Source organism: Neovison vison, chromosome 14 (assembly GCF_020171115.1).
Source record: "Neovison vison isolate M4711 chromosome 14, ASM_NN_V1, whole genome shotgun sequence".
NCBI lineage: Eukaryota > Metazoa > Chordata > Mammalia > Carnivora > Mustelidae > Neogale > Neogale vison.
The window spans coordinates 7,912,116-7,929,329 of record NC_058104.1 but is presented as its reverse complement, the minus strand read 5'-3'; the positions used below and the strand labels follow the sequence as shown (position 1 = coordinate 7,929,329).

Below are 17,214 nucleotides of genomic sequence, written 5' to 3'. Positions count from 1 at the left end.
ATCAGCACCCGGTGCCAAGAAGGGGTCTGGCCTGAGGTCAGAAAGATTTAGTGGCAGAGATGGAAGTGGGCCCCTGACTTCTAAGGACTCCTGCCATGTCCCCTGGGCTTGACCATGCTGGAGCTCAGCAGCCCCAGGAGCCCCTGAAGGGATTCCACAGCTGCCAGCATCTGCAGAAAATCCCTGACCCCGGACCTGAGGAGTGGGACTGACGCTGAGTTTGCCCAGGAGGGCAAACTGCCCTTCCCTGGAGGTCGTGCGGCAGCTATTCCAGGTCGGTGCCATGAAAATGCGGTTCTCAGAGAAGACAAACAAGAAGGTGGTGGCTGTCTGGAAGTTCATGGACAGAGTACCCTGTTGGCTCTGGGGGCTGCCAGCCGGCCGAACTGGAGCCGCACGGGGTGGTAAGGAGGTGGCCTCCAACGTGCTGGCAGCCAGGGGTTTGCAGGAGTGGCCAGGCCAGCAGGGCTCCCTGTGTGCCCAGGACTTGTCCTTGTCTGGCTGGACCTTGGTGTGAGACTGGAAGCCAGGACGTCCCTGCTGCGACCTGAAGCCAGCCTCTGAGTGGTCATACAGATCTCACCGGTGTACCCGAGTGCGGTGTCAGCAAGACTTCTGGCGTGAGCATGTCCTTCCCCGCTCAGCCAGCGACCGGACCTACGTCGGGGGTCTCTCAGCCGGTGCCCCTCCAGTGGGGCTTGGAAGTCAGACCTGAGTTTGGATCCTGGCTCTGCTGCGTCCTGCCCATGAGGCTCTGAGGAGGTAACTTCTTTCTCTGGCATTCAGTTTTCTCTTAGAAAGGGGTAACAAGGCCGCACTTTTTTTTTTTCCCCCCAAGAGATTTGAGAGAGAGAATGCGCATGGGAACAGGGGCGGAGGGAGAGGGAGAATCCCAAGCAGGCTCCACACAGCCTGACACAGGGCTCGATCTCACGACCTTGAGCTATGACCGGAGTCGAAAATCAAAGATGCTTACCTGAGCCACCCGGGCACCCCAAAGCCTTCCCACGGTGGGGAAACAATGACTCTGGTGTGTTAGGACTTTCCTGGTTGTGTGCTCCTGCGCTCACCCAGGTCATCCCAGCTCCTCCCTGTCCCTCATCCCCTGTGTCCTGCTGGTCCCCAGGCCTGTGCTATTCCCGGTCCCCTCACACCCACACTGCTGTAGCAGCAGCTTCAGGTCTCTTCCCATTTTAGTGGCCTTATTCCCCGGGATCCCAAGGACCTCCAGGAACTGGTCTCTGGGAACCTTCCCAGTCTTACTGGCCATCTCATCCCTGGCCTGCACACATCAGTCCTCCAGCTCCTAGACAGGTCAAACCCTTGCTCACAGCCCTTCCTTTTTTTTTTTTTTTTTTAAGATTTTATTTATTTGACAGGTCACAAGCAGGCAGAGAGGCAGGCGCGGGGGTGGGGGGAGCAGGCCCCCTGCTGAGCAGAGAGCCCGATTTGGGCCTCAATCCCAGGACCCTGAGATCATGACCTGAGCCGAAGGCAGCGGCTTAACCCACTGAGCCCCCCGGCGCCCCGCTCACCGCCCTTCTTGCACGTTCTCACTTGCCTGGAGTCTTATCTCCGTCGCAGTTCCTCCTTTTCTCCCCCGACCCCAACGCTGGGTTGTCATTATCAACTGCCAGAGACTATGAGCTGCTCGTCCCCTCCACTGTCCTCAACATCCAGTGGGGTGGGGTGCAGAGGAAAGCCCAGAAAGCCTGGCCAGTGGTCCTGGTGTCCACTGGTGACATGTCCATCACAGAACAGGGCCCAGACCGCCTCCTTCCCTGATGGGACTTCCCACCTGCCGCAGGAGCCCAGCCCTATCCGGTCGTGTCCTCTAATGTCTTTTCCTTCTTCTTAGAAGCAAAAGATTGAACGTGTCAGTTTTAAGCCAAGTACTCTGTCTATAACCAGGGCAGACAGTTGCCCTCCACGAGGCCTCTGCAGCTGAACAAGAGCACGCTTGCTGCTCGTCCTGCTCGTTAGGGTCTCAGAAGAACGTGGATATTCTGGGGCCACTTCTCAGCCCTGAGGTGAGCTATTAAAAAAAATAAGGTATGTGGACACCTCCCTGGCCTTCTAGGCCCTGACAACAGTCCAGTCAGCTCCAGGACCAGAAGGTCACTTAACAGAGGGCTGGTAGGGGCCGGGGGGCCTTGGCAAGCATTTAGAGTGAGAGGAGTTGGCCTTGTCTCCCTGGTCTTAGAATTTCTGTCTTGTGATTGGAGAGTCGGGGGGGCCTCTTCTGACTGGGGGCTGTTCTGAGCGAAGGGCCCTAGAGCAGTCCAGGAGAAGGCGTGTTTGGGTGCCCTCCGTCCTGCAAACGTAAGGCCAGATCTGTGGATGTAACTCAGTACCTGGCTGTGACTGAAAAATAGGGACCCGAGGAGCACGTGTTAAACAGAAAAGGCCCTCTGAACGAAACAGGAATGGGGAAACTGTCTTAGGAAGTGATGTGCATTTATCAGAAACCAGCTGCAGACATCAAGCAGAGAAATCAATTTCCATTAAAACCCAGAAGCAGCCTGGAATGTGCAAGTCTGGTCTGGGAGTCTGACTCCCCAGTGACAGGAAGTCACCGGGGTCTGGCCGTGCCCTTGCTGGACAGTGGGGGGAAAGGGGGAGCGGTGAGAAGGCCCTTGGGCTTCAGGATCGATTCTGTCGGTAGAGCAGAAGGGACCTGTGCCCGTGCGACCATGCACGTCTCCCAAACACAGGAGCCCGGCTCTGAGACTGCTTTTTTATCACGTCATGTTGTTGAAGCCGTTATGGCCAGCACAGTGCTTGGAGAACATTTTTAACAATAAATGAAAGCATCTCTTTATAAGAAAAAGGCACATGTTCCTTCAATAGTTAAGAAAAGCTTCCCACCCCTCCCTCCCCTCTTCCTGGAGCAGTCCCCAGGGGAACCCAAACTGCTACCCTCGAAAAATTCAGCAAAGCGACCCTTAGTCTCCCCGACCCCCTCCCCCAGCAGCTGGGATGAGGGCAAACTCTGCGTCACAGGTCATTTGATCTTGAGGTCCTTCAAGGCTGATTCCAGGCTCTGGAAGGAGACAGCAGAAGAGACAGTCTGGTTTGTAGCTGTCCCCCACCCCCCCCACCCCCAGAGACCTGGGCCCTAGCCAGCCCAGCCCCAACCTGCCGGAGGACAGAGAACCCGGCCTTTGGAGTCAGCAGACCTGGATTTGAATCTCAGCCCTAAAGGGAGGTGCCCCAGGGGGTGCCCCTCATCTCCTACCACCTTCAGTCCAAGCAGTGCCTTCCTCCTGGAGGGATCCAGGAGGAAGGGCCAGGGTGGGCTAGGACTCACCTTCACGTCCCAGATGCTCATGCCGCCATCCATTCCCGTGGTGCAGAACTGGGAGCACTTGGCCTTCCCCCCGCTGAGCACCGAGATCTGGCTGCGTAGCGGAGGAGAGCTTGATGGGGCCCAGCCGGAGCCCTTTGCTGGACTGGAGCCCACCCGCCTCCAGGAGCTCCCACCCTTCATTCAGGTCAGCCAACTCTGGTGAGAAGTGCGGGGCTGTGCAGGTGGGGCTGTGCAGGTGGGGCGTGCCCCACAGAGCACCCCACGGAGACCCCAGGAGCGGGCCGCGGAGGGCCGCAGAGGATGGGGCTCCCGAGTCTGCCTGGAGGAGCGGGAGGGAAGCCCAGGCAAATGGAACCAGACGTGCGGAGGCCAGGCAGGGCACGAATCCCACATTGTGTGGGGAATGTCCAGAGTGACAGGCTTGTAGCAGGATCGGGGGAAGGCAAAACCAGGGGCTGGGAGGACCCACAGGGTCGTTCCAACGAGTCCTGAAAGCCGGGCTCAGGCGTTGGGTCCGAAAATGACACTGGAGGAGATGGCCACAGGGGTTCACCTGGCGGGGGGGCTGGTTAGGAAGTCCCGCCTTACTTGTCCCTGCTTGGCCGTGGGTGGACGCCTGGGGCTGGCAGGACTGGGGCGTTGGGGACAGTTTCTCCTGTGTCATCCTGCCTCGCTGCTCAGGGAGGCGGCTGCAGGACTGGCTCAGCCACGGCTCTGGCCCATGGGCCTGGTTGCCCCAGAGAACTGGGATGGTCCCCACACCACCATGTCCTAAAAACGCCGAGCACAGCGCCTCGCTGCCCTCACCTAATGCTGTTTTTGTGCCACCCAGAGGTCGCCCCGCTTCCCAAGTCAGGACCCCCCCACACACACACTGCTGCAGGGGGGAGTCAAGGTTGGTCCCGCCCTCACCTCACACTGTTCTTGTGCAGCGAGTCCAGGCCAGCACCGGAGGCCACGCTGCCATCTGAGCTCGCCTTCTTGTCCAGGTTCTGGAAGCGCTCTCGGGCCGTCAGGCCACGCTGCGAGCTCTGCTTGGGCACGTCCAGCCGCCCGCCGAAGCTCAGAGTCCCTGTAGTGCCATCGTAGGTAAACAGCACCGGGAAGCAGTCGTGGCCCTGTGACAGGGAGGGGATGTCCTGGGAGCGTGGCCAGGGGCGGGCACAGCACCCATCTTATGCGCCGGGAAACAGTCTGGAGACCAGGCCCAATACCCAGGGCATCTGGTGGCAGGACTTGGGTGAAGCTATGGGGAAGCCCATGCCAGCCCGGAGACACAGCCAGGCCCACCTGGCTATACGGAAAGGGACCAGGTGCTGGTGTCGCGGGGAGCAGCTGGGGGCTGCCTCCTTCCCCTGGAAGCTCAGGGAAGTTAACGTCCTTGCCCAGCCGGTTACACCCGCTCTGGGACGATACCCCACGCTGCACGCTTCTGGAGGCAAAGCAGGCTGACCCCCGTCTGGGACTCGAGTGTGTTTGCTACCGGGGGAAGAGGGGTCAAGAGGGTGGGCAGGGGGAGGAGAGCGGCGCCCTTCTAGATGCACGGGACGACTGTGCAGCCCCCGCCCCCGCCCTGGCCCGTACGATGTAAGCAGAAACCACAGGCTCCCGGGCATGATTCTCCGCCTCCCCCTCCTCCCTCTGTGGCAACTGGGGCACATGAGGGAGATGCAGCTCCCCTGCACTGAGCAGGGCCCCCCCAACACCTGCACTGTGGCAAGCGCTGCCACTGGGGCCTTGTTAGAGCAGAAGGCAGCCCTTTCTGCCCAAGGAGGAAGAGAAGGTGGGGGAGACCAGTGGGGAGCAGGTCTAACCGGCACCGCCCCCTTTCTGCCCCCCTCCCTGCCTCACCGCTGCCACCAGACTGTTGTCTGTGATGAAGGTCAGGGCCAGCAGCGGCAGCGTTTCAGAGGCCAGAGTCGCGACTCTGAGAGAGAGAGAGAGAGAGAGGTCAGTGGCTCCAGCCCCTCCTGCTCTGGGCCTTGGTTGCCCCCCGACCCCGGGGTCCTGTACTCACGCCATTTTCTTGTCGGCGTCAGCCAGGCACACAGTGCTGTCGTGGCTGACCCAGGCCACGCGGCTGCCGCTGGCGGAAAAGCAGACGCCGTGCACCCAGCCACAGCTACTGCTGGACTCAAACATCAGCTCCCCGAAGGGCATCTTGGAGCCCCATGGGGTGGGTGCTGGCCGTTCCTCCACCTCCTTGATGTAGGCCGAGAAGATCCTGCCAGGAGAGACCAAGAGAGGCCGTGGTGACTGAGGGGGTCCGGGAGGGGCCTGGGGAGGCCAGAGTGCCCAGCTGGGAGCTGGTGGGCACCAGCGCCGGCTTTTTGTGACCTGCATCTTCACTCGGACGAGTGTGGGCTTCAGGGCCCTCCTGGTGCAGTCAATGTCCTGGGCACTCCTGGGCCCTCCTGAGGCCTGACTCTGCACAGCTGACATGGCCCTGGGGGTGTCCGGGTCCCCATCATGCAGGTGCCTCCTCTCCACAGCCAGCCCCTAGAATGCCCCTCCTCCTCCCTGCTCCACACTTTTTAAAATTTTTTTTAAGATTTTAGTTATTTGAGATCACAAGTAGGAAGGCAGGCAGGTGGCAGGGTGGAGACTAGGCAGAGATTCCCAATGCGGGGCTCAATCCCAGGACCCTGAGATCATGACCTGAGCCGAAAGCAGAGGCTTAACCCACTGAGCCACCCAGGCGCCCCTGCTCTGCACCTTAAATCAGGCCAGCCGCCTTCCCCGCCAGCTCTACCCAGTACACCACTTTCCCACATGCTGACGTCCTCACTCTGTCCCAGGGCCAGCACAGGGGCACTGGGCAGATCAGCTCCCCACCCACCAACGGAGCCTCGGTGGGATGTCACCCTCTCCTGGCCAGGGCCTCCAGAGGAGCCCCTGGGGCCTGCCGCAGCCTTTCCCAGGCAGAGACCCAGGCCACCTGTCTGGAGCTGGGAGCCACAGGGCTCGGCAGACTCACGGGTGCTACATCTGCGATGAGGCAGATTAAAGCCCGGTCATGGATGCCAGTGTGAGACAGGTCCCCCCACTCACTGTCCTTGAGACAGAAGACAAGGAAACTGAAGGAGAGGAGGGCCTGGGAAAGTGTCCTTGCTGACGTGAAGCGGTAGCCAGGGCTGCAACCTGCCAACGCTCTCTGAGGGCTGGAGACCGGACCCAGTGGCAGCCCCGCCGAAACCTCACAGATGCTGGACCGAGGCCCCAGGTCCCCCTGCTGGTGGCAGAGTGGGTCTGGAAGGCAGGGTGCGGGGCTCCCTCCACCCCGGTTCCTGTGCTGGTATCGGGGAGGCCCCTCCTTACCTGCACTTGAAGTCACAGGAGCCCGCGGCCAGCAGCACATTGTTGGGGTGCCAGTCCAGGCTGAGCACCGTGGAGCGAATGGGCTTCTTGATGTGCTTGCAAACCCACCTGGAAACACGGACAGGCAGAGGGGAGGGGAGGGGGACCGGCAGTCTCAGCACCCAAGTCCCCAGTGCCCCAGGGACTCCACATTCCCGGGGACCTGCAGAACCTCCAGTTTCTCCGAAGGGAAAGGCCTGGATCAGGCCAGTGGGGTGTGGGGCCCCTCCAGCTGGGAACTCTATCCCTGGCGGCCTAACTGAAACCTCACAGCAAGCCTGGGGCAGGCTCAGTCATGTAGCAGCTAACCGGCCAGGGCGGACTTCGATCCCCGGTCTCCCAGGCTCCAGCCTAGCCTCTGCCCTCAGGGACCCAGGGGAAAAGATGATGTGGCCCTGGAGGACGACAGGCTGGACGTCTCAGACGAGTGACCTGAGCGCAGGACCTTACTTCGCTCGTCTGAAACACGGGGACAACAGAAGCCCAGTCCAGGGGGCTGTCAGGGAGTCCATGCAAGCGAGTGTGCAGGGCTTTAAGCAATGCCCACAGAAGGGGTCCTGGGGTGATCTGTGCCCTTAGTAATGAGACAGAGTTGTGCAAGTGCCTGTCGCCTCAACTACAAGGTCCAGAGAGAACATACTTCCCCAGGGTCATGCGAACAGGGCTCCTGAAAGCCTGTCCAGTGCTCTCTGGGACACTAGTCCTGCCACCATTAGGTCTGCAGCCCCAGGGTCCCTTCCAACCCACTCTGCCCCTGCCCAGGCACCTACCAGTCATTTTCCTGCTCAAAATAGCAGATAGAGATGACACGGGAGCCACTACCCACAGCAAACTTGTTCTCCTGGGGCGCCCAGCGCACACAGCGAGCAGCGCGGTTGATCCGCAGGATGACGAGTGTGGGCTTCCACGTGCGGCCCTTCAGCGTCCACACGTAGGCATTGCGGTCTGTGCCGCAGGTCACGATGCGGTTACTCTCAGGGGCCCAGTCGATGCCTGTGAGATGGTGAGAAACCAGGCTAAAGTCATCCAAGCAGAAAGGCTCCCTGGCATCCATGTAGGAGGGGCTTAGAGGCCACAATGTGGATACAAGCTGCTCCGGGGGGTGCCACTAGAACTAATACTGAGAGTGTTACCGCGCTCCGAAATATTACCAAACAGGCTGGAAAGCCAAGAGACAGAAAAGAAATGGGTCCTTGGCTATGTTGAACTGAGATGCTGGATCAAGCCTTTCCTGAAGTGCAATTCTCTTTAGTTTTTCAGTAATGTGAGCCAACATGATCCCTTTATAACTTGAGCCAGTTTGAATTAGGGTTGTGTTACTTGCAACGCAAACTATCCTACCTGACAGGACAGGATGACTGGCTGGACCTCCCCATCCCATCTCCTTTTCAGAGTCCGCCTGCCGTACCTGTCACCTGCCCATTGTGCTCCTTGAGCTCGTGCACCTTGGCCCACTTGGCCCCGCTCTTCTCATAGATGTGCACCTCGTGGTTGTTGGGGCAGATGGCAATCTCTGTAGGAAAGAAGGGTGGGGGTAAGGAGGAGGAGGTGTGAGTGCCCAGGTCCCCCATTTCCTCAAGACCCTCTCCCAGGAACACCCTTCACCCCTCTGCTTTGGTGCAGGGCTCCCTGAAGCACCTTGTGACCCCTCCCCTGGGACTAGCCATCCTTCACCTGCACCCACTACCCACAGGCACCCCCACAGCAATCTCATACTTCCCCTCCCGAGACTGCTCTCTGCTCCCCATCTCCAGCCCTGAGATCCTTGCTGTTCTGGACAGTGCCAGGCTCTCCTGCTGCAAGGTCTTGGCATGGCTGCCTCTTTTACCTCCCCCAAAAGACCTCCCTGGCCACCTTTCCTAAGCCAGCGCCTCTGCCTCCCAATGCTTTCCCTCATCCTGTGTGTTTCTCTCCAAGCCATCTTCATTTCTCACCCCAGCCTGGGAGCCCCAGTGGCATCTGCCAGCCCCAGTGGCCTGGCCCAGCATGGGGCCACACTCTCCCCTCCACCCCCTCACCAGCTGCCCCTGTGTGTGGCCAGAACTCGTCCAACCCCTCTTATATCCTTGGGACCAGAGGTGAAGGAAGGGGACAGCCAACCCTCAGAGACCACAGTCTAGGGCGCCCAGCTGCTGTACCGCCCATACGCACTCTGGGGGCTCCCACTCCCCCCTCCCCACGTCATCCTGTGGCAGTGGCACTCACGGGTGCGGTCCTTGTTCCAGGCATGGCAGCTGATGGGCTCCACCAGGAAGCTGTGGTACGCCATGGCTGCTTAGCTCCTGCTAAGAGAGAGGAAGGGACCCCCCGTCAATCCCCGCCTCTGACCCCAGAACGGGCCCCAGCCAACCTTGTGGGAGGGCAGCAGGGGTCAGCCTGGTCTTCCCTTGAGTGGGGTGTGCTAATCCTGTTTCAGGTCAGGTGTCCCTCATCATCTGTGCCTCAGTTTCCTCCAGGATAGAGGGCATCCCCCTCAGAAGGATGGAGGGAGGGATGCCTGGGTGGCTCAGTCCATGAAGCATCTGCCTTCTGCTCAGGTCACGATCTCAGGCTGGGGATCGAGCCCGCATTGGGCTCCCTGCTTGTCCCTCTCCCTCCACCACTCGCCCCCTCCCCACTCATGGTCTTGCTCTCAAATTAAATAAATTAAAAAAAAAATTTTTTTAAAAGGAGGGAGTGAGGACGAAATGAGAGCGGTGCCCAGCACACAGCAGGCGCCTCCCACACCCAGAGCTCTGGATTTCAGGAGGGAGGGTAGGAAGCTGGTCTTCAGGGGCCTGCAGGTGAGGGCACGGACCGACACACAGACACCTTCCTCCCCTGCTGCTGAAATTCCCCTGAGCCTGAAGCGGGGCGGGATACACAGGAGTGGGGGAGGGGCAGTTCCTTCCCCCCACCATCCCCTCCCTGCCCAGCTCTGCCCACCCTGTTCCATTTGGCCAAGTCCTACTCAACTGGAAAGACCCCAGGTGAACTTGACTTCCTCAAACCCGTGCTCTCCCCGACTTCCCACTCAGCGCTGCTTGCCGCCAGCGACTGACCCTGGGCGTACCGCTCACCCCTCCGAACCTCAGTGTCCACATCTGCCCCGCGGGAACAGGAATCCTGCCCCCAGAGGGGTTGAGAGGGTAAAAGAAGACATTAAGCCATGCCTGGCACACATTCGGGTGTTCACGAGACGCACCTCCCGCGGGGGAACACCCAGCCACAACCCACCCGTGTGGGCGTCTGTCTCCCCGACTCAGCGGCTGACCCCAGGGCCCACGGGGCTCAGGCCTTTGCACTGGCTGTTCCCTAGGCCCCCAGAGCTCCCCTGACCGCGCACCTGTCTGCCAAGCCCGCACTGCTGCCCTTCAGGTCTGTGTCCAAGGCCGCCACCTCAGCCTACCCTGGGGCTCCCCATTCCCGGAGGGAAGACTCCCCCCCCCCCCCCCCCCCGCAGAGAATCACCACTGACCAGGTCACTCTGCACTCATTCGCTGCACCTGCGGCTCCCCAGCTGGGACCGGCGGCGCTGGAGGCACACAGCTCTCACTGGTCTTGTCCGCGGTGCTCTCCCCGGGGCCTAAGCTCCCTAAGTACGCGACGAACACCACTGTATACGGTCACTAGTGCCCAGGAGAGGAAGTTCTTTATTAAAAAGTTAAACTATGGGGGCGTCTGGCTGGCTCAGTCAGTAGAGCATGCGACTCTTGAACTTGGGGTGGTGTGTTCAAGCCCCGTGGTGGGTGTAGAGAGGACTTAAAATCTTAAAAAAAAAAAAGAAAAAAAAGCAACCCTCCCCCAACCACCCAACAGATCCAGAATGTTCCTCCCTTGCCAGCTCTAAGCAGTCCAGGCATCTCTCTCTCTTTTTTTTCATCCAGGATTATAGCACAGTGCTACATTAGCTTCTGGTGTACAGCCTAGTGACTCAATTCTGCTTGGTACTCCACGCTCATCCAGACGAGTGTGCCCTTAGTCGCCTTCCCCTATTTCACCCATCTCCCCCGCCCCACAAGTGTTCTTGACTTTAGTGCTCAGATGCCGCAGCCCCAGAGGACAGACGGAGAGGCTGAGGTTCAGCGAGGGGGAAACTACCCCCCCCCCACACACCTGGCAGGTGTCACCGGGAACCGGTGGGCAGGTTTGCAGCTCATGGACTAGGCTAAAGGATGGCTTCTCCCCAGCCCCGGGCTTGAGCTGCGAACACCCCAGGAAACTTACTGGGCACCTCCCCGGCCCCTCAGAACGGCCACCTGTTTACATGAGGCTCTGCTGGAAGGCACAGCGTGGAGTTGGGGCCCAGCCGCAAGAACTGGCTGCCTGTAGCTCACTGTCCCCTGAGAAATCCAGGGCTCAGGGACCAGCCTGCCCCAGGTGGCCCCACATATCCTGCTGGGCCTGGCTTCCTGACCCCCAGCTCACCGTCTTGTGGGCCCTGCTCCTCCTGCCCACCCCAGATCCAAAACCTGTTTTCATTTATAGCAGGAAGCTCTGGAAGGTTCCTGGGGCAGCCCAGGTCTCAGGGGTACAAAGACACATGTGCAGGTACAGGACAGGGATGTGCCTGGAGCACCAAGGGCACCAAGTGGGTCCTTGATCGATACTGCTGAGGCAGAGAAAGTGGACACAGCTACAGCCCAGGCTCAGGCCACACACACACACACACACACACACACGTGTTCAGCCTCACACACGTGCACAAGCACACTGCTCTGTGTTACTGTGTGTTCATGCACACACACCGCTCTCGTGTTCAGCCTTGCAAACGCACACAAGCACACTGCCCTGCACGCTCCCATGTGTTCAGCTGTGCACACACACGCACACTGCTCCCGCATGTTCCCACATGTCGTCTTGCACACGCACACAACCACACTGCCCCCACATTCTCCACGTTCAGCCTTGCACACAAGCACACTGCCCCTGCACGCTCCCATGTGTCCAGCTTTGCACGCGCACACACAAGCACACGGCTCCCACCGCGGCCGCTTCCCCAGCCTCTCCTTATAAGGCCTCTCCGTGGAAGACAAAGGCCCCCGGAAGTGGCCCTTCGGGTCCCTCAGCTCAGGTCAGCAGGCCTGATGGGGACTTCCCCCGGCACTTCCGGTGCCACTGGCCAGGGCAGCACAGGCACCCAGCTTGGCTGGAGCACTTCGTCACCATCCCCACCACAGATGGCAAGACTAAGAAGTGCAAGGACCAGGGCTATCCGTGCTCATCTGCCCACCCTTATTTTCCAAGGTCGCCAGTGGGGCAGAGAGAAGGCCAGAGGCCCACTTCCACACCCTGGCCGGGCTCCTGCCGGTGCTGTGAAGGCCAACCACCCCCCTCCCCCGACTCCTTCAGTGCCACTGGCCCAGAAGGAAGAAGGCCCATGGCTACACTCCTGAGGGTCTCTGGGCCCACAGCTTGTCTGCGGAATTAACTCCCCAGCTCCAATGGGCCCAGACTGTGTGGCCGGGTGTCTCTGCTTCTTGTTGGGTCTTGGGCAAGATTATCTATCTAGACTTGGGGGCCAGGCTCTAAAAAGTCTGTCTAGTGTGATGTTCCAGAGTTCCAGGCTGTGAGGATGCAGAGGTTGGGTCTGCTGAAGACAGCAGCCCCCGTACTAATAACACAGGCAAGAGGACTTGGGGAGCCCTGACCATTGTTTCTTAGGACCCGATGGTCCTCTAGTGGGAGAGGAAGGGGCTGATAAAGACGGCCACAGGCACAGTGGGACAGGCAGGGTGATGAGGGGAGGCTCAGACCACATCTATCAGCCAATCACATTTTAGCATGAATTCAGACAGAAATACTCATAGTACGCTGCATTAACTAACACCTTAAAGGGACCTGGGGTATTTACAGGGGAAGGGGGTGGGAGAGAAGAGGTGCATCTTCCCCTTTTCATAACTTTTTCATAATTTCTGCAAAGCAACTAAAACTAAAGCATTGCCTCAGCAATGACTCCCAACCCCCAAGTCAGCAATGAGGAAGTGGTAACCCAGAGAGGGGAGTAGCTTCTCTGGCCACTGTTGCCTCAGGGCTACATCCTCCAAGAGGAGAATCACTGGATTGTTCCCGGTGGTCAGACGCAGTGAGGCAGCCTTCACAGTGAGCCACCCTCCCGCACAACTCTGACTTCATCGTTCCCAGGAAACTTCTGTGGGTGGGGGAGGGGGCTAGCACCCACCGCCAGCCAGTCCCCCTAAAGAATATGCAATTAGAGTTGCTCTGCCCAAGTGTGTTGACAACACAATACCTCAGCAATGGCTCAAGAGGGAGACAAAGACAGGCTGAAGTCATGGCCTCCGGACACTACCCCCCACCCCACCACTTAACACTGCAGCCCTGTGAGCCAGCACCATGGGCCCGTTGGACTTCTGGGGACAAAGGGAGGAAGGCGCTCTGGGTACGGTGCTGGGACTAGGAATCCATGTGGTGGGATCTGTGCCTCATTACCCCAGAAACAGAGGCTGGGGGAGTGTGGGCCAAATGCTGAGTTTCCTCGGCCTGCCTCCCCTCTGCCAGCCTCAAGCCAGGATCTCCGTGTTCCCGGTAGCCCTTCCCTGGCATCCTTCCAGCACACAGTGAACACTCAGTGTGAATGGGCGGGACATCACCCAGAGCTGGGGCAGCACAGGGAAGGGTGGCCTGAAGTCTGGGAGGGGGTTTGGGTCTCCAAGGTAGGGTGTGGGTTTCCCTGTGGGGGTTGCCAGAGACCAGGCACTGGGATAGGGAGGTAAGCTCCCTAGGGGTAGGGTATGTGCTCTGTCCACCTATGTATCCCCAGCACCAACTAGAGTGCCCGGCACACATAACAGGTGCTCGATGATATTTCTTAAATGTGGTTGAATGAGTCCCATCCTTTCCTTTAGGGGATGGGCTATAAGAAATAGGCTTTATTATCTCAGTGGCATATGTACGCAGTTTTTAAATATTTACTGGGGAGTATGTGCTCAGTTTTTTTTTTTTTTTTTTCTTCTTCCTGATTAGGGTCAATGATTAGCAAAGCCTGGAAACCTGAACTCGAGAAGGTTGTCTCTGAGCATTTAGGAAGAACTCAGCTCCCCTCCAAAGCAGAGCAAGCCAGGAAAAGCCTGGCTTAGTGCTCCTTCCTTACAGTTCTGGGGGCAAATTCTGCCTCTCTCCATACTGGCTGGATGCCTCAGCCAATTCTTCCTTCACATCTGGATCAGGAAAGGCTGCGGTGAACAAGGTACCAGCTGTAAGGTTCCTCATTGCTTTCAGAGAAGCTTGGCCAGCCTTCTCTGAAGCCAGAGGTTTGGCTGTATCTGAGGCTAAGCCAGGAAAGAGCAGTCTGGAGTAGGATCTTGGCCCTACAGGCACTCAGGGAAGTCCCCACCCAGCTCAGGCGCTCCAGGGAGCTGCCAGCAAGCCATTTTGCACACGTGCTAAGCAGTTACTCAACTTCCTGTGTATATGGGGAGTAGCCCTTGCCACCCCACATAGACCAGCTAATCCCTCCTCCCCAGGTCTGCTCCTGAAGTCTTACAAACGAGGCAAAAATCAAGTCAAGAAATAAAAATGAAAACAGTCCTAGAAAGGCACCATAAAACTTATTAATAAAGCAATCCAAATAAAACAAAATCCAAAAACACATAAAACGCAATGTTGGCAGAGTTGTGGAGAAACTCATTTGTTACTAATTTGTTCAGCCTGAGAGCAATACGATAACAATTCAACAACTGGATCAGAACAAACAGAATAATATGAACAGGAACTTAAAAATTAACACTCTTTGGTGGCATAAATTCATTTTGGTGCTAAGAAAATAACCATTGACGGGGCACCTGGGTGGCTCAGGGGGTTAAAGCCTCTGCCTTCAGCTCAGGTCGATTCCAGAGTCCTGGGATCAAGCCCCACATCGGGCTCTTTCGTCAGTGGGGAGCCTGCTTCCTCCTCTCTCTCTGCCTGCCTCTCTGCCTCCCTGTGATCTCTGTCTGTCAAATCAATAAATAAAATCTTTAAAAAAAAAAAAGAAAATAACCATTGACTTTTTTTTTATGCAAACATGTTCATAATAACCCCCTTTAGAATGATGGAAGTGTGGAAAAATCCACATGACTTTAAATATGGCAAGAGTAAACTGTGACACTAACATGTTGGGATACCATTTATCCAAAAGGAGGTAGTGGATTACACACAAAAGACACACAAAAACTACCTTTACCGGCATCTTTAAATGCCCGGTATTTTTAGCCAAGGCTTGGACATACATTCTCTTTTACCCCTGAAAGCAAGCCTAAGTTAAGTAGTTTTGTGTTTGTTTGTTTGTTTTAACCTTCATTTTGTACATAAGGAAACAGACTCAGACAAAAAGCCAAGATTTGCTCCAAGCCACACAGCTCCCACATGGCCCAGTTTTGAGATTCTGACCCCAAACCTCAGAGGTTAACATCATCCAGACACTTTGATTAATGTGGATGGTAGTGGCAACAGTTAAGAGCACACCTCTGTACCCTGTGCCAGGCACGTTGCCAAGCGCCTTCCACCCATTATTCCATATAAGCCTCAGGACGCCCCATTTTACAGATGAGATAGGTTGAGGCCCAGGGAAGTTAGATGGCTTGCTAAGGTCATGGGCCAGTGAGGAAGCTGGCACTCTTACCCCGGTCCCAGAGGCCCTTAACCACTGGGCCGCACTGCCTGTCAGGCGTGGGGAGTCCGGAGAGAGCCTGGAAGAACCCTGGGAGCGCCTCCTGATCGGTCCCTGCGCTAGGCTGGTTCCGGGGCTTCCCGCTAGTCTTTTCAGGGTTACTGTCACCGCCCTGGGCGGGCCCCGCTGCTTTCCCCGCGGGCCAAGGAGGGGCCGCTCCGCTCAGCATTCGGGAACCCCTCCGGGTGAGGACCGCGAACCCGGGCCCCAGGGGCGGAGGGGTGGGCTGGGGGCCCCGGGAGGTGGCGCGGGGGAGGGGGAAGGGAGGGGCAAGGTGGGCGGGGGCGCCAGCTCATTTCCCGGCCCGAGCAACCCGGAAGGCTGGAGGATGGAGGGGAAGTGACTGGGCGTGGGGCCCTCGCGGCCCGAAACAGCGGGGGACAGACAGCGGGGTAGAGGCAAGGGCAGGGAGGAGGAGGCCGGGGCGGCACCACGGGGGCCGGGGCCGCCCCGAGGGCGCCGGGGGGCAGGGAGCCCTGAATTTCCCTTGCCTGGAGGGGGCCCCCACCCCGGAACCGGCCCGCCATCCCGAGGTCCCCTCCCCTCCAGACGGACCCACACACCTGGCAAGCCCCCAGCCCTGTGCCCCTTCAACCCGGGCACCCCCTCCCCGCGCCCCCACGTCTGCGGACGCCCGGCACCCTCCTCACCTGCATGCAACTCCCCGCCCCCTCCCCCGGGGGCGCCCCTTCCCCTCCGGGGGTCCCCAAGCCCCTCACCTCCCAGCGCCCCGGCCGCGGACTCTGGGCAGTCGACGCGCCGAACCGGCTCTGGGCCCCGCGCCGCGCCGCAGCCACTTCCTCGTGGGCGGGGGGCGGGGCCTCCCAGCCTCAGCCCCGCGGGGACGGGGGCGGCGACCAGGGTGGCGGCCGCCGGATCCCAGGCCCCGCCCACCCATCCGGGGTGGGGGCTGCGCGGCGCCCAGGCGCCCAGAAACCCTCCGCGACCGCCCCTCGCAACTTAACGGGTGGGGAAACTGAGGCTCAGGGAGGCGCACAGCCAGAGCGGCAGCTGCGCGGAGTGCACACGTGCCCACCGCGGAGAGAGCGCCCTCTCCATCCTTCCTCGGGGCGCTGATACCCACAGGGCGCAAAAAGTGCAGGCCCGGAACCCGCGGCGGGCGGGAAGGCGAGGCGGGGCCACTGGCCCCTGCCGCCGCAACCCCCCAACCCCACCCCCACCCCGCCCTTACTGCAAAATGCGCCCGGGGCAGGGCTGTCCGCGGGCGTCTGCGGCGACCTGGCTGGCCCAGCTCCCTCTCTCAGGGAGGGCTCCTTGCCCTTTGCTTCCGCGGCCGTCCGCTTCTCGCCTTTAAGTTGCCGGCTGGCGTTGCAACCACGTGAATTTGGGAGTCTTTCCGTCCTTAGCCTCTGCCTCAGCAGCGGAGACGTGGCCAGGGGGCGGGGAGATGGGGGAGACCCTGGTGAAGACCCTGCTGTGTCCTCCCAGCCGAACAGGCCCCTCCCGGGGAGTCCCCTCGCCCAGGGTCAGCCAGGCGGCCGGTAGCAGGTGCGGTGCGGGTCTTCCCGGACTCAGGAGGTCTGGGGCCAGACTCCCACCCTGCCAGGTCTCGGGGCCGTGACACGTGTTCTTCCTGCCTGGAACCCTTTTCCCACCCTGTCCCCTCCTGGCCAACTTCGGTTTCTAACGCAGGACGCGTCTCTTAGCTCTTTGCCCACAACCCCTGCCCCACTGGAGGTGTCCGCGGGACTCCCAGCCCCGACCTGCGCTCCAGTCCTAGCGCCGGTCACACTGGATTCTGCCTCCGGGGGCGGGGGTGGTGGGGAGGAGGACATGTGTGCGAACACGGGCGCTCTTCCACGATCGAGTCTCCGGGGAGAAGCCTCAGCTACGGTTTGCGGGGCTGCCAGCCTTCCCGGCTGGGGGAGACCCTGCGCGG

The 17,214-nt window shown here is 59.4% G+C and overlaps 1 protein-coding gene across 4 annotated transcripts; it reads right to left on the bottom strand.

The window, feature by feature from the left end:
- Positions 1-2,440: 2,440 nt before the first annotated feature.
- Positions 2,441-16,605, bottom strand: ARPC1B (actin related protein 2/3 complex subunit 1B). Of its 4 annotated transcripts, none has more exons than XM_044233451.1 (10): positions 16,507-16,605; positions 8,873-8,952; positions 8,076-8,180; positions 7,438-7,660; positions 6,629-6,736; positions 5,328-5,534; positions 5,162-5,237; positions 4,223-4,428; positions 3,311-3,401; positions 2,441-3,043 (listed from the first exon to the last, which is right to left on the bottom strand). In XM_044233451.1, exons 2-10 carry the CDS (start codon positions 8,934-8,936, stop codon positions 3,005-3,007), a joined length of 1,119 nt encoding a protein of 372 aa, XP_044089386.1. In that variant the 5' UTR covers positions 8,937-8,952; positions 16,507-16,605; the 3' UTR covers positions 2,441-3,004. The 4 variants fall into 4 exon arrangements, with proteins under 4 accessions (XP_044089386.1, XP_044089385.1, XP_044089384.1 ...); XM_044233450.1 differs by lacking the exon at positions 16,507-16,605 and adding an exon at positions 16,034-16,124 and having other exon boundaries at positions 8,873-8,949; XM_044233449.1 differs by lacking the exon at positions 16,507-16,605 and adding an exon at positions 16,034-16,123.
- Between the last annotated feature and the right edge of the window lie 609 nt (positions 16,606-17,214).

Bases quoted from the DNA above. Each gene is read 5' to 3' on its own strand.
- ARPC1B (XM_044233451.1), bottom strand. From the start codon at position 8,936: ATGGCGTACCACAGCTTCCTGGTGGAGCCCATCAGCTGCCATGCCTGG. The intron at 3,402-4,222 runs GTGAGGGCGGGA...TCCGCTACGCAG, and splicing joins CTGCACAAGAACAGTGTGAG to CCAGATCTCGGTGCTCAGCG. The intron at 3,044-3,310 runs GTGAGTCCTAGC...GTCTCCTTCCAG, and splicing joins TGAGCATCTGGGACGTGAAG to AGCCTGGAATCAGCCTTGAA.